General features: G+C 41.1%; 1 protein-coding gene across 5 annotated transcripts in view; it reads right to left on the reverse strand.

Annotated features, from left to right (window-relative positions):
• Window positions 1–644: 644 nt before the first annotated feature.
• The window catches only part of Slc12a8 (solute carrier family 12 member 8), a 120,692-nt gene continuing 106,363 nt past the window's right edge, over window positions 645–14,973 (reverse strand). For 4 of the 5 annotated variants that reach the window (XM_063225117.1, XM_063225115.1, XM_063225118.1 and 1 more), the window contains 4 exons: window positions 11,450–11,547; window positions 10,422–10,539; window positions 4,776–4,836; window positions 645–1,117 (listed from right to left, as the gene is read on the reverse strand). In XM_063225117.1, coding sequence (XP_063081187.1) covers window positions 955–1,117; window positions 4,776–4,836; window positions 10,422–10,539; window positions 11,450–11,547 — 440 coding nt within the window. In that variant the 3' untranslated portion in view covers window positions 645–954. The remainder of the gene's footprint in view (window positions 1,118–4,775; window positions 4,837–10,421; window positions 10,540–11,449; window positions 11,548–14,973) is intronic. The other variant, XM_063225116.1, reaches the window with a different exon arrangement.

Raw genomic sequence — 14,973 nt, forward strand, 5'->3', positions numbered from 1 at the left:
GCAGAGGTATTCAGGGAGTCAAGCACTACAGATATTTTTGAGAGCATGAGTTGCCGTGAGGCCATTCATGGCATGTTGAGTTTTTTAATTAAAAATAACTTCTCCAAGCAGTAATAATTACCAAGGTATGTACCCCTGGAATCTATGGTTTTACTTTGGGGAATTACCCTGTGGATATGCTTTATGACTGTACATATATAGAAGATTCTTCCCCGCAGAGCTGACAATCATAGCAAAAGAGCAGAAAGAATGAAAATGCTCATCACTCTGGAACTGGTGCAATAAATTGTGGCAGATTCGTGCAATGAAAAATAATGAGGAAACTGTATAAATATTGATATATAAATGTCTCCAAGATAGATTGCTAAGGGGAAAAAGCAAGGTGTGGAATATGTGCAAAACACGCTATTTGTGTATGAAAAGCGAGTGACAAGGATCCACACTTCATTTGCTTAGGCTATTTATAAAGAAGTGCAGGAATCCTGTATGAGATCAGCAGTCACCTCTGCACCAGGGGATGGGACGGAGCAGATGGGGAACAGGATAGCAGGGAGAGTTTGCACTCTCCTGTGACTACACTTCAGGCCTTGAAACCATCTGAGTGCATTATGCATTTAAAAAAAAAAACATAAAAACTAATAAAACACAATTAAAAATAAGCTTTATTGTGATGCTTAGACCAAGCCATTGAGTGTGAGTTTCCACTTCTGTTGATCATCCTGGAATTCCAGGGCAGCTCTGCACGTTGGGTGTCATGTTCCAGAGGCCACCCCTACTCCAAACCCTCCCTTGGGTTACACAAGGTGCTTCAGGCCAGAACGCACTCACAAAAGTGGCTGTAGGAGGCCACACTGTGGAGTTTCTTGTTGGGGAGAAGCAGCTCCTCAGCGGTTCTGAGATGTGGGTCCACCATGCCCAGGGCAGCTCCTAGAAAGCACAGTCCCAGCCCAGCTTCTAGTATGGAGGCATCAGCTGTTCCCGACTCACAAGGGAGGAGTGGTGGTAGCGATCCCGAGTGGCAAAGTCCGCGTTCTCTTGGGTGAGCTGAGTCATTGCCATGTCAACCCTCGCTAGGGATGGCGCCAAAATGATCTGCTCCTGGGGGGACTGCAGGCTTCTTCGGGGAGAGAACACAGACGATGGTGAGACAGAAAGAGCTAGCAGAGACAGAATGGGGGAGCCTGGGCTACTCTGGGTAGAGAAGTTATTTGCACAAATGTCAACTGTGCTAATGTTTAGTGTGTAGTTAATGTTGTAAATCTAAATGTTATAAATATAACTGTTGAGAGCTATGAGTACAGCAGTTTGTGAACTCAAAGTATGAAAACTACCGAGCATCTTAGTCAGTTTCCTGGTTGTGGAGACTAATACTTGACACTCACAATTAAAGAAGGAGAAATTTATTTTGGCTCACAGTTTGTAGAAGTTTCAGTCCATAGTGGACTGACTACAAGGCAAAGCAGCATGACAGAGGACAGTTGCTCATAGCACAGAAACAGGAAGCAGAGAACAAGGGAAGATCCGGAGCGGGGGAGATAAACCTTTCCAGGCCACACATCCAGTGACCGCCTCTTCTGACCAGACCCCATCTCCTATCAGCAAGTCAGCTATACGTTCCTACCACTCAGTCCCCTTCCTATGATCACATTGAGGCTCTGGGGGGCGGTCCTAATATAAATCATAACACCATGTATGAAAGTAAGAAGAGGGTGCCATGTTGACCCTTCTTAAATAGAAAAGCATGAAACAGTGCCCACCTGAAGGGAGATAATCCACAAAGCAAGATAATAAAGGATATCTGACATAAATGAAAAACAAATAGCAGGATAGTTTGTTTTTACCTAACTATATTGCCATGTTGCATATAGATTGCTGTGCTCTATTGTTTTTCTCTTTTTGTCAAATAAAACAACAGAATGAAGAAGCTGGAGAACTGAGAAGAGGGGAGAGAGAAACCTTTTGATAATGATGACCGAGGAATGATTTCCAGAGAGCTAAGATGAACTCAGCCAGCGGCAGAGGGGTAAAAGTACTAACCGTGAAGAAAATCATTAGGGATACAGGAAGAAAGTACCAGAGGCAGAATGGAGGGAGAAAACTCAGCTGGCAGCCTGGGCAGCTACAGAAGGCAGATGCCGTCACTGCTCTGTCTCTCATCAGCTTAGCGGCTTCAGGAAGCCTTTACAACTCCACGTGCCCCCATTTTCTAATCTTCTGTGGTCCTTTCCAGCTCTTCCAGTCTGTGGTGGGTTCTCCAATCCTCACCAAGGGCTTGCTAGTGAAACTTACTCTAAAAGAATCAGCTAATCTACTATCACCATACTAAGGTTCAGGTGCTTACATCAGGAACACACTTGAGAGTTGTAAAAAGGTAGAAATCTAATATACATCCATGGAATTTAAACAGAAGTCTAACTGACTCTCGGCAAAATGTCCAGCTTCAGAAGTTGGGATCACATGACTCGGGCATTACAGACATTTACTGAGGACATATCTAGATTACATCAGTTGAGATTCGCCACTGAATTAACTTCTAATAAAGGCTGAATCTTCAGAAAGTAAGGTTCAAAACTGACAAAAATGTCATACCAATCAATCACCACATGTACATTTTATCAGTTAGCTAATATTTTTTAAAAAATAGGTAAAACCATTATGTTCTTCCACAGTCAGGATGACAGACAGTACTTCACTTTCTAGTCTAGAATGGCTTAAGAATCCTCATGTGGACTGTTATTAGAGCTTCAGGAACGAAAATCTCCTTACGGTGAGGGCTAACATCACATCAAGACTGAGTTGTAGCGGTGGGCACAGTCTGCTTATACACATTTGACTGCTTTAGCATTCCTTTCCAGTTCTAAAGGAAGTTCAGAGTTTGGTTGAGGGAAAATCCCCTCAAAACAACAAAGCAGAAAACACAACTACCGATTTCTATTTTTTAAAAAGAGTGGCCATTTCTTGGTGCTTTCTCCCTCTTTGTAGCCATCACAGAACACTACCCTGGGGAGGTCCAGTGAGCTTGCTGTTGACTCTGCGCCTTCCACGTGCTTTGTCAGCTACAGCCTGACATGGGGCTTCCAGGGGTGGGCACTGAGGTCTTCTCAAACCCAAGGCCTGTCCCATACAAGCTCCTCCTAATACATTCTGCCTTCTACACATGCTGCAGTGACCTCATGGTAGAGTCCCAGGAATTCAGAGTGCAACCAAGAGCAGTGACCTCCCAAAAGCATCCTTAAGCTTCAAAACTGGATGTGACAAAATTATTCTTGTAAATCAGACCACACCTCAAAGGATCACCCACATGTTGTTTGCAGTTTAAGAATCTGTAGGCATTTCTCCTCAGAACTGTTTCCAATTAAATTCTACTTTCCCTCAGGACTAGGTTGTTGGGCAAAAGAGATCTGCCTGGGTATGCTGTGATTTGAGTCACAACATACCTAGGTGAGAGGTGAGGAGGCCGTGCATTCTTCCTGCAGCTCCGCACAGGACATCTAGTCCAGCAACAGAAGCAAATGACAGAAAGTTCTCCACCCACACTCCATGCCTCATCCCTGGACCCTCGGAACCCTGAGTCTCCTGGTGGTTTTCTAGAACCCTGCTTCCTTTTCCTCATCATCCTGAGTTCTAGCATCAAGGTTTCATTTCTTGTGCAATTTGAGCATCCTGGCGGTAATCACAAAGAGCTGTCCTAAAAAGGATTCTGATGAACAAGAAGCTACTCCTTCATAGTGTGGAGTTTCAGTTTGGGAATATGGGTGGGGATGATGTCTGTATGAATGTGATTGTGCTTAATACCACTGACCGTATACTTAAGCATGGTTAAGACAAGGGCTGGGGCTTTAGTTCAGTGGCATAAGTGCCTGCCTTGCAAGTGCGAGGTCGTGAGTTTGATTCCTGGTACCAGTGAAATATACGTCGTGTGCATTTTCCCGCAATAAAAACTTGCACCTGGGCTCAATGGAAAAGGGTTCCATAACTCATTTGCAATATTTGGGCAAGAAAAGTAGAGATATTGGAAAGTGCAAACCAGACATCTAGAGTTCCAAAAGCAAGCTAACAAAATGAACCAAATAAACACTTGCATGGCTTCTGCCGGGATTTGTCCAGCACACAGCTCTTGCTCCTTATTAAAGGTATTAAAAGGTGGAGAATGAAGGGAGGAATTTGCCAGAGCCTTCAGGCCTTGAAGGATGAGGAAGCATTGGTGCTCTGAGAGCAGAGTAAAGGGGAAAAGATGAAGTCCTCACGGAACGTGACCTCCTGGATGAGGCTTTTCCTCTCCTGTGTGTCCCAGCCTGCAGGCCCCACTGTCGTGTTCCAGTATCTCACTTTATTTCTGTGTTTGGCCTCTGAGCTGTGGCTAGTGCATGATGCCAACTACCTCTGACTTTGGATTTGACCCCTCGCTTCACATTTCCTTGGCTTTAACCTAGTGTGTGATTAGGTCTTGATGCTAATGAGTCTTAGACCGAGAGCTACTGGGAGTAGCCCTGTTGACTTACACCTCAGCAACCGGGGTCTAGACAGAGCGCTGTTCATATGACTGTGGATAGGACCACCAGAAAACAGGAGCCAGAGGAAGATGCTGATGAGCTGCAGCCAGGGCTGGAGGCAGGCAGTGAGGAGCAGAATGGGAGCCTCCTAAGGTTCTCGGCCATCAGCTTCCACAGCACAGTTCAGGCGGAAGCCCGGCCAAGAATGAGGCCCCTTCCATATTATCCGGGACTCTAGGACACCCATTCACTCTCTTACCATGACCCAAAATTGGCACAGACCTGCAGGAGGGAATCAGAAGAGACCTCATCCATCGGAAAAAGCTGAAGTTGGAGGCTGATCCTGCATGAAGGAGAGACATAAATCTTTATGAAGACTGCACATGGGCGTCCAGAATCCCAGATGCAGCGGAGTCAATGTACAGCTTCAACCCACGCTGGCACGCACACACAGGCACATGCTCACACATGCAGAATAAGGGCAAATATATTTCCTTTTTCACTCTGACTGAACCACCATTCCTTGAATATGCCCCAACAACAGCCTGTTAAAGACTATTAAAGACTTTGTACCCCTGTGTAATCTCCAAATGTTTATTTCTAATACCAAAAATCCTGAGAAAGAAATTGAATGAAGTGCTCTAAAGTGCTAGTAGGACTTCTGTCTTAAGTCAAAAAATTTTTGATAATATTTACTCATAGATTCATACTGATATGTATTAAATCCATGCTGTCAAATTCCCCACTGGGCAGTACTCTTTAAGAATATGGAACATGTCCTTTTCAACCTTGTAACCCTCACAGAATCTGACACTTAAGAAGTTTTCATTGGTGCTAAGTCAATCAAAATAGTTCAACATATAGGAATATTAGTGTTGAAGTCTGAAGTGAGACTGTTATTGACAGTGATCAAACAATCTTAATATGCATATTGATTTGAATAGACTTTTTGAATCTTTCTTTTAAAAATTCAGTTTCCAGTGTGGATTTACAAAAGAAAAAAAATAACAAAAAATCTTCATGTAATAAATTATATGCAATTTAAAAAAATCAAATACAATTTTAGAAAACACTTTTATTTTTATCTTTTTTGAGCAGGGTCTTACTATGTAACCCAGGCTGGCCTTGAACTCATGGCCATCCTCCTGCCTTAGCTATCCCAGTGCTGGGATTATAGGGCTGAGCCACCATACCTGGCTAGAAAATTCCTTTCTAAGATTAGCTACAGATATGTAGATGTACCAGTGACACTGGTTACATCATGTTCAGCATGTGAGCAGGGAGTTAGCATTATTTTAAGAACTTACCCTAGAATTTTAGGTTAATGTCAATACTATGCAGCTGATTTAATGTTTACTCCATATCATTTAGGGTTCTTAAGGTTAAAACAGCACAAACTGGGCTGGGGATTTAGCTCAGTGGCATAAGTGCCTGCCTGGCAAGCGCAAGGTCATGAGTTTGATCCCGAGTACTACAAAAATAAATAAATAAATAAATAAATAACAGCACAAACTTTAGATTTATACCAGTATCTGTAATTGCAAAGAAAAGATTCCTAATACATTTAGAGAATTGGTATATAGTCTGTTAGAGGTCGGAAAGTAAGACAAATATTTCATTAACAGATCCTACTCATAAGTAGTCATTTCATTTCTAACTTACCTAAATTTTAGGTCAATTTTTGGTCTGAAATTTGATTTTGTACTTTCCATGATTTGATTTCTGGGAAATACTTAAATTTCTTAAGATCAAACTATTCTTTTTTATTTCAGAAGCGTTCACAGTGAAGTGCACCTCATGTTCAGGGCCATCTGAGCGGTGGCCCGTTATCTTGCAGCATCTCTCCGCTGCTAAGATAGTTTCTCTTCTGCTTTCTCTGTATTTGCTGCACCCTAAATAAACTCACTTTGCCCTGTTGCAGCCGTGATGCCTCCATTTCTCACTAAGAGCCCCACTTCTCAATTATTCACTGAAGTGAGGGTAAGGACGGAGGGGGAGGACCACCCAGAGCCACCCAGAGATCCCCACCGGATGGAATACTCCTAAGAATTTAAAAAATCCATTTGTCCAGATCATTCTGTTCTACCTGATTTAGCGAGAACTTGAAATTAATTATTTTAAATTGGAACAACAGAGAATTTTCTGAAGAGAAAGTTTTTTAGACAGCTTTATTATTGAGGGGAAATGTATAATAAACTATGTGCTAGGGTTTCTGTGTCTCCCAAAGTTGGATGGCTGGGAACTTAATCACAGGGTAATAGTGTGGAGAAGCCAGGTTTTCAAACTCAGTACCATCCTCCCAGAGTAGGTTAGCTATGTCCAGAGCGGGATCCTGGTAAAAGGTGAGTTCAGCTTCCTGCCTTCCCAACCCTCCCCTCTGCTCCCCTCCGCTCCCCTCCGCTCCCCTCCGCTCCCCCTTCATTCAGTGTGATGATGCCATTTTATATAGCAAAAAGGCTTCACCAGATACACCTCTCCACCTGGATTTCCCAGATCCCAAAATTGTTAGCCAATACATGTATGTTGTTCACAAATTACCTAGTCTTCAGGATTATGTTACAGCAGCAGAAAATTAGGTATTGTGTATTTTTCCCTTTTTTGTATTCTTTATGCTCTGGCATTTTGGACCTTGATTCTAGAGAGTCCAGCTAATTCCTAGATTCAGCACACACAATGTATAATGTCTTTGGCAAACAAATAAACCAACTCTTACCTCTAGCTGTATCTTTCATCAAACTCTTACATACCAAGTCACTATTCTCCCTGGCCTAATCACACGAGACTAAATAACGAGAGTTTAGAATCTGCCACAATTATTCACACTATCCCTCATTAACTTAGTGAACCTACACTGACTTTCCAGGTCCTTCTTGTAAAAACCTCAATGAAGAGTCTGGGCCATGTTCTCTCCTCTCCCTTCTCTGCCCCTGACTAACCCTGGTCCTTCCCATGCGACCCCAGCTGGCGTTCAGAGATAGGTGGGTACAAATTCCCTATACAGCAGTCCTGTCCAGGTCTGTGTGCTTCACCACACCTGGGATTAAACCGAATCCCAGACACAGTCTTCAAACAAGCTAGATGTATTTAAAATGCACAGTTTGCTCTGTGTTGATGCATGTATGTACGTATACCACAGGCACTGTGGAACCGTCACACAAGCAAATAATTAACACAGCTGTCACCTCCAAAGGTCTCTTCAAATCACTTCCTAAGGACTCCCTCCCATGCATTTCCTGTCAACCAATCCCAAAAGCATTCATCTGCTGCCACTGCAGATTTGTTTATATTTTAATAGCCAGATAGAATATAGATACAGATATAGATAGATATAAAGTAAAACAAAATGCTAGATGCATTTTCTCATTGGTACATTATACTGATTGATTTCAAATGTCAAGTCGGCCCTGTATTCCTGGGATAAACCTACATGATCATTATCCTATTTACATATTGTTGTATTAAGATTTGTTAAAATGTCAAGAATTTTTACATCTGTGACAGCAAGGGATATCAGTAACAGAGCACTTGCTTAGCATGAGCAAGGCTTTGGGTTCAAATCCTAAGTTCAACAAAAGAAAGGCTTTCATGAAGTATGTTGGTATGTAGCTTTCCAAGGAGCTCATACAGAATTGGTAATATTTTTCCTTAAATATTTGGTAGAATTAATCAGTGAAGTCATTTGGGCCCAAACTTTTTCATTGAGAAGTTTTCTGTAACCAATTTAGTTACTTTAATAGATGACTAGAACAGTCTTGCATTTATTTCTTCTTGAGTAAATTCCGATGATTTATATCTTTCAAGGAACTTGCCCAATTCACCTAAGTCATCACATTGATTGGCACAAAGCCATTCATGATATTCCTCTTAATATCTGTAGAATTTCTTGATCATCTCTCTCATTCCCTATATTGGTATTTTGTGCCTTTTCTTATTTAATCTATACCCAGTCTGGCTAGAAGCTTACCAGCTTTAAAGATCTTATGACCTAATCAGTTTTTTGCTCATTGTCATTCTCTATTTTCATATTTAATTGGTTTCTACTAAGAGTTTCATTATTATTGTTTTTCTTCTTGCTTTGGGCTTAATGTGATCTTTTTTTTAGTTTCTTAAATTGGAAGCTGTGGTCACTGGTTTGGGAACTTCCTTTTTTCCTAACATAGGCATTTTCTAATAAATGAATTTCCATTACATAATTAGCTACATGCTCAGTTTTAATATTTGCCTTCTCTTTCAGTTCAAATCACTTTGTAATTTTACTTCTGCTTTCTTCCTTGAACCATGAATCGGTTTCTGTAGCTTATTTAGAGTTGTTTAATATTGGTTATTTAATGTTATTTTCTAAATACTTAGGAATTTTCTCACATCTGTCTGAAATTTATTTCTGATTACTTCCTTCTTTGGTCAGAAAAATACTTTATTTTTAGAATGATTTGAATAGCTGTTAATTTGTTAAAATATAGTTTATCTTCTGGAATATGGTCTATCCTGGTAAATGCTCTATATATAATTCAAAAAGGATGTGCATTCTGTGTTGTCGGGCGGAGTGTTCTATGTTTCTCTCTCCTCCTTTCGAGCAGGGAGCAGCTTTGAGCTACCTTCCCAGCCCCGTAAAGGGTCTGATAAATGTCAATCAGGTTTGTTGATGGTGCTATTCAAATATTCCATAGTTTTGCTGATTTTACCACTAGTGTATCTATTAGAGAGAGAGATTGAAATCTCTATGATTGTGTATTTTTCTATTTCTTCTTGCATTCTTTATCAAGATTTTGTTTCATATAATTTAAAACTCCATTTTAAACTGCATAAATGTTAGTTTTTATGTACTCTTGAGGAATTTTTTCCTTCTTCTTTATGAAATGATCTTCTTTCTTTTTGGTAATATCCTTATCTCCGAAATCTTTGATGTTAATATAGTCACTGTAGCTTTCTTTTGATTAGTGTTGTCCTGGTATACCTTTTTATATCCTTTTAATCTTTAACAGAATTTATTTTAATGCAATACAAGCAGAGATTAATAAAGAAAATATAAAAAACTCTTCTATAAAAAAATAAAATTTCATAACAAAATAATTGAAGAATAACTGCTTAATATACTGTATCCTAAAAGAATGGCCAAAATGTGGCTCAGAGTACAAGTCATAGACAAAAAATTCCTCCTTGGAAAGAAGAAACAAATGAAAGGACAAAACTTTATTTTTAATGAGCAAAAGAAACTAGTAGCATAAATGAAATAAATTAGTATTTATCTTAAAATACTTTTGAAACAATGGAACAGATAATTTGGGGAATTATTTGAATTTCTTCTTACTTCCTACCCAAGAGCTGATTCTTTGAAAGAGTAAACAAAATACACAAACCCTTAGCTAATCCTACCAACAACAACAAAAAAAGGAAGAAAGAAAAAGAAAAGCATAATCTTTTTACTGTTAACCTATTTGTGTCTTTATTTCTTTTAAGCACACTTGATTCCTACTTTTTTATTCAATTGACAGTTTTTGCCATTTAATCGAGCTGTTTGGATAATCTGTATTTAATGTGATAATTGATATGGTTAGTAGGTATACACTGTCTTATTTTTTATATTTTTATGTCAAATAGCCTTTATTATTTTTTCTTTTTTCTGCCTTATTTTAATTTGAATAATCTTTCATTAAACTTTATCTTATTTGAGCTTTTACATTATACTGGGTTTGTATGATATTGGTTCTTTTATTGGTATTGGTTCATTCATTCTACTTCTACAGCCAAATCTTATACATCTCACAATTTAAAAAAATTTTTCACTTATTTCATTTAGGTACAATGTTTTTCCTCCTATACCGTAAGCTCCCTGAAAATGGCATTCACACCTGAGTCATTTTAATAGATATTCAAAACATGTTTCTTCCCCCATAAACGCTAATGGGAAAAAATGGCACTGCCACTTACCAAGGTGGAGCCCCGGACTGGCCCGGCCAATGTAGAAATACAAGACAGCGGCTGCACTCATGCTAACGAGGGTGTAAATCCACTGGGTCACAAGCATGATGAGAAGGGACCCAGCCGCCTGTGGAAAGGGGAGAAAGGGTCTAATGATGCTCCACGATGCAAGTGAAACCCAAGCTCTGCCCTTAGAGAGAACAGCCTCTCTCATCAGCTTTGGATCTCTGTAAAAGTATGAATAACTAAAGTTCACTCATAGTTCAGAAACCTCATTTAAGCAGATATTTGGAAGACCTTCTGGAAAACTTTAATCAAAACTATCAATAATCATTAATAGCTAGTGAAGATTTAATATCATCTTGTTTTGAAGTCCCACCAAGCTTTTGTTCTTCTGTCTCCATTGGTTTTATCATGTTGTATCTTACTGGATTTTATTATATGTGATAGTATAAACAAAATTTTTTATAGACAAGGAGATAATATAGAAACCATTGTTCATTTTCTGTTAGTTGGTTTTGAATACCCTGTAATAGTTTTATTCTCTTGAATGGCTTTACACTGTCTTGTTATGTTTGATACTATAGTATATGAAGGTATACTCAAATATTTCAAGGAAAGAGACACTATGGTAGCTATTGTTATGTTGGATTGTCTTGTGGTGAAACACTATGTTGCTTAAATTGTTCTGTTCTGACCTGTGTTGTTATGTCCTCTTTTACCTTAATCTTTTTTTAAACTATCAATAATCAGATCTTGTATCCTAGCTCCTTGTCCCATTCCTCCCTACAAGAACAAATTAGTATAAAACTCACCTAACACAAGGGTAATCAGATACAGTCCATTTTCAAAAAAAGTAAACATTGGATTAAAATAAGTGGTTCATTAAATGTAAATCTCACCACATGTTGTCTCATCTAAATTCTGATGCAGTAGGGAATTAAATCACATTGCTCTTAAACCCCCACCCCAAGGCGCACTTGGCTCCTCCTGAATTACTTCTCCAGGACAATTGGGATCACGGTGAAGTTACTCACCCCTAGCAGGGAGACCCAGGGGTTACACATGTGGGTGTAGAAAGAAGTTGATCTTCTCTGAATCTCTTGTTCCTGGAGTTTGGACTTCAGGAAGAAATCTAAAAAATAAATTAGCCAAATCCCTGGTTACCCATTTGCTATCAAACTCTGTTCTATTTTCATAAGCAAATGCCTATGAGCTGCATTTACTTAATTTTGTAATTCAGCCTAAAGACAACTCCTGGCAATTGCCCTTAGAGAAAGATGAAAGAAAGGTGGATGGCCTCCTACAGCAAGGATCTGAGAAGAGGGCAGAGATGGAAGCTGACCACACATCCATCCAGATCTGTCCTCTGAGGGATCGCGGAGTTCAGATCACTCCTCTCCCAGATGAACGGCTACTGTTCTTGGCTGCAGGTGAGTCCTGGGGTGATGGACCAGGCTGGCTTTGTCTACTGCAGGATAGTTGCTGCCATCTGAATCTGAAAGTCAGCTCAGAGTAGCCTGGTCTCATGTGTAGACTGCAAGTTAATGAAGGAGACAGAGAAGCAGAACTGCTCTTCTGATCCCTTCCTCTGGCAGCTGAGGGGAACGAGAGAGAAAGGACCTGGTCTTAACTACACAGTGGTCCTGCCTTGTTCTCCCTGGATGTCAGGAACATTGGAACTCAGAAGCGTGTCATGTTTTATTTTGCTCTGCCTTCCCAGTTTTCTCCTAATTGCAGGAAAGCTCAGCTTAACCCTGAAAATGCGCACAGACTGTTAAACAGTATGGCTCGTGGTCTTACCCCCCCCAACACCACAAGGTGATAAAAACAAATGATACATTGGGTTAACCTCGCTATATGTTTACACTTCATGTCAACACTAAACCTTTGTAGCTTTTGCTCAGAAAATGTGGTTGACACCTCCCTAGCTCATTCTTCTCCAGTACCAAATTCCTGCTTCAGCCAAGTTGCCTTGAATCTGCCAAGTCCTTTCCTTTTTGCTATGTGTCCCCCTCCTGTCTCACACTCCAGTCTTCTCTACCTCCGTTGCTTTTGATCGGTTGGTTCTTGGAATCCAGCTGGAATCCACGCCCTCTGCTTGTCTAACTTTTATTCATCCCTCAGCTCATTTTCACTTCCTCTCAGAAATCTAAGTTCATTACCTCATACCATGAATATTTCCTTATGACCCATCCCTTTTCCTTCAAAAAACTAGTACTTGTAGTTGCACATTTATTTATGTCCACCCTTTCCTGGCACAGAGCCCACATCAGTCATGAGCCTAGGGTTTGGCCCGAAGCTAGAATTCACTTTATATTCCTGGCCCAACTCCTCTGTCCTCTTTGGTTACTGAATTTCTGACTAAGTGCTCTGAAGCGCCTGCCATGACCTAGCTCCTACTATTAACTTCCTGGTCATCTCTCCCTCATTTTGTTAAAGATCTCAGCTCCAGACTCGCCTTCTCTCTCTTCTCCACTCCGTTATCATTCTAGATGGCCGCGTGGTGATTTCTACAAATTTCCATGCCTTCCTCTGTCTCAGTTCCTTGAAATCCTCGCTCCAGCAATCCGTATCTCTCCCTCCTCCCTCCAGCCCTGGATGTGCGTGCGTGCTAGGGATCAAATGCAGAGCCTTCAAGCACACGAGGCGAATGCTCTGCCGCTGGGCTCTCCTCCTCCTTTCCCAAGTCACACTTGAGGTTTCTCGGTGCCAGTAACCTCATAGTTCTTCAATCATGACTTTAAGTAACCTACCCTCGGCCATTACCTCTTTTTAAAAAAAGATACAGCATTTTTGCTTGGCTGTCTTTCACTCCCACAATATGTGGCCCAAAGGAGACCTAGAATGTTTTTGTTTTCTATCATCTATCTTCTGTTTTCACTAATTTCTCATCCAGTTTAAGTCCTGCTACAGTTTAGATCTTAAGTGTCCCCAGAGGCCAACGTGGCCAAGGCATTGTTGCAGGGATATGGCGGAAGCTTCAGTAGGTGGGACCTAGTGAGAGGTCTTTTCATTATTAGGGACATGGCCTTGAAGGGGCTGTGGGACCCTCGTCCTTCCTCTGTGTCTCTGCTGTTTCCTAGTCATAGGGAGGGAGGTTCTGCTCTACTGTGCACTCCTCACACAATGAACCACTTTGCTGAGGGTCCCTAAACAATAGGACCAACTAACCATGGACTGAACCCTTCAATTGTGAGGGAGAAGGAAACTTTTCTTTCTGTAAGTTGGTTAGGCATTTGTTATATTGATGGAAAACTGACCGATACACATTCAAAAGTGCACAACACATGCACCAGTGTGCCCTCGCATATACCTTTGCTTCCACATTCCAGTTTTCCTCAGCAGCCTTCTACTTAGTTAACGCTTTCTCCTACCCTCTGATGTAACCAAGAGAATTTTCATGCCCTCTCATCATCTCAGGTCCCTCCGTTCGTGACCTGGACTCCATTCCCCTTGGTCTATTCAAGGAGTTTTCTCTCCTACCGTCAATTGTTCTGTCCCTTCCTGAATCCTTCCTGTTATGGTGTAAATATGAAGTATCCCTCCCACAGTCACGAGTGGAGGCTTTGATCTCCGAACAGGAGAGCGAGGCATTGTGGAGAAGAAAGTGTTTCAAGAAGGAAACAACTGTGTGTCTGTTGCTGCCATCTTGTGTGTCCGTGAAGGTTGAATCCGAGCCGCTCTACCTCTGAGCTGGCCCCAGCCTCTTCTCCTCCTGCTCCTCCTGCTCGCCCTGCTCCTCTTCCCCCTCTCCCCCTTCCCTTCCTCTTTCTGCCTGTTGTTATCGTGGTTTTGAGCCAGGTCTCATTGAGGTTGCCCAGACTGGTTATGAATTTATGATACCCCTGCCTCAGCTTCCTGAGTAGCTGGGATTACAGGCACGCCTTTAGTTTCCTTGAACTAAAGATTTGAATATCCATTTGTCTACTCAGTGTCTCACCTTAGTTGGCTAATAAATATCTCAAACTTAATATGACTAAAATAGAAATCCATTCTCTTTGAGTCTTTTTCATTTCAGTAAATAATAGTCCTATTCATGTGCACATCTAAGATCCGCCTACGCAATTCTGTTTATGAATGCTGCACATTCCATCATCAAGATACATCATGAATATGATCACCGCTCTCCGCCCTACTGCTCCATCCTTGTCCAGGCCACTTTTGTCCTCTGTTTACTGCATCGGGCTCCTGTAGCAGATGTCACATCTACAGTACATTTCCCAGGTTGCCTGAAGGCAGGTATGGCCAGGTGATGAAATTCTCACCAAAAGAACATGAATAGACATGGTGAGTGACACTTTTGGGCCAAAGTTTTAGGGAGACTGTGTGCCTCTTCTCGGCTCCATTTCCCCCTCCTTTCCTGAAATCTGAATGTGGTCACTTAGCCTTGACATTGCCTTTGGCAAAGTCCTGGGGAATCACAAAATCAAATTCACAGAAGGCCTGCATGGATGAGAGATAGATTCCTCTGTACTCAGAACTTTTAATGCAAGTGTGAAATGACTTTCTATTGTATCTGAGACACTACAGTTTTAGTTGTTTGTGACAGCAGCTTAGT

Source organism: Cavia porcellus, unplaced genomic scaffold (genome assembly GCF_034190915.1).
Source record: "Cavia porcellus strain 051 isolate PalLab524CR breed Dunkin Hartley unplaced genomic scaffold, mCavPor4.1 scaffold_15, whole genome shotgun sequence".
NCBI classification, from domain to species: domain Eukaryota; kingdom Metazoa; phylum Chordata; class Mammalia; order Rodentia; family Caviidae; genus Cavia; species Cavia porcellus.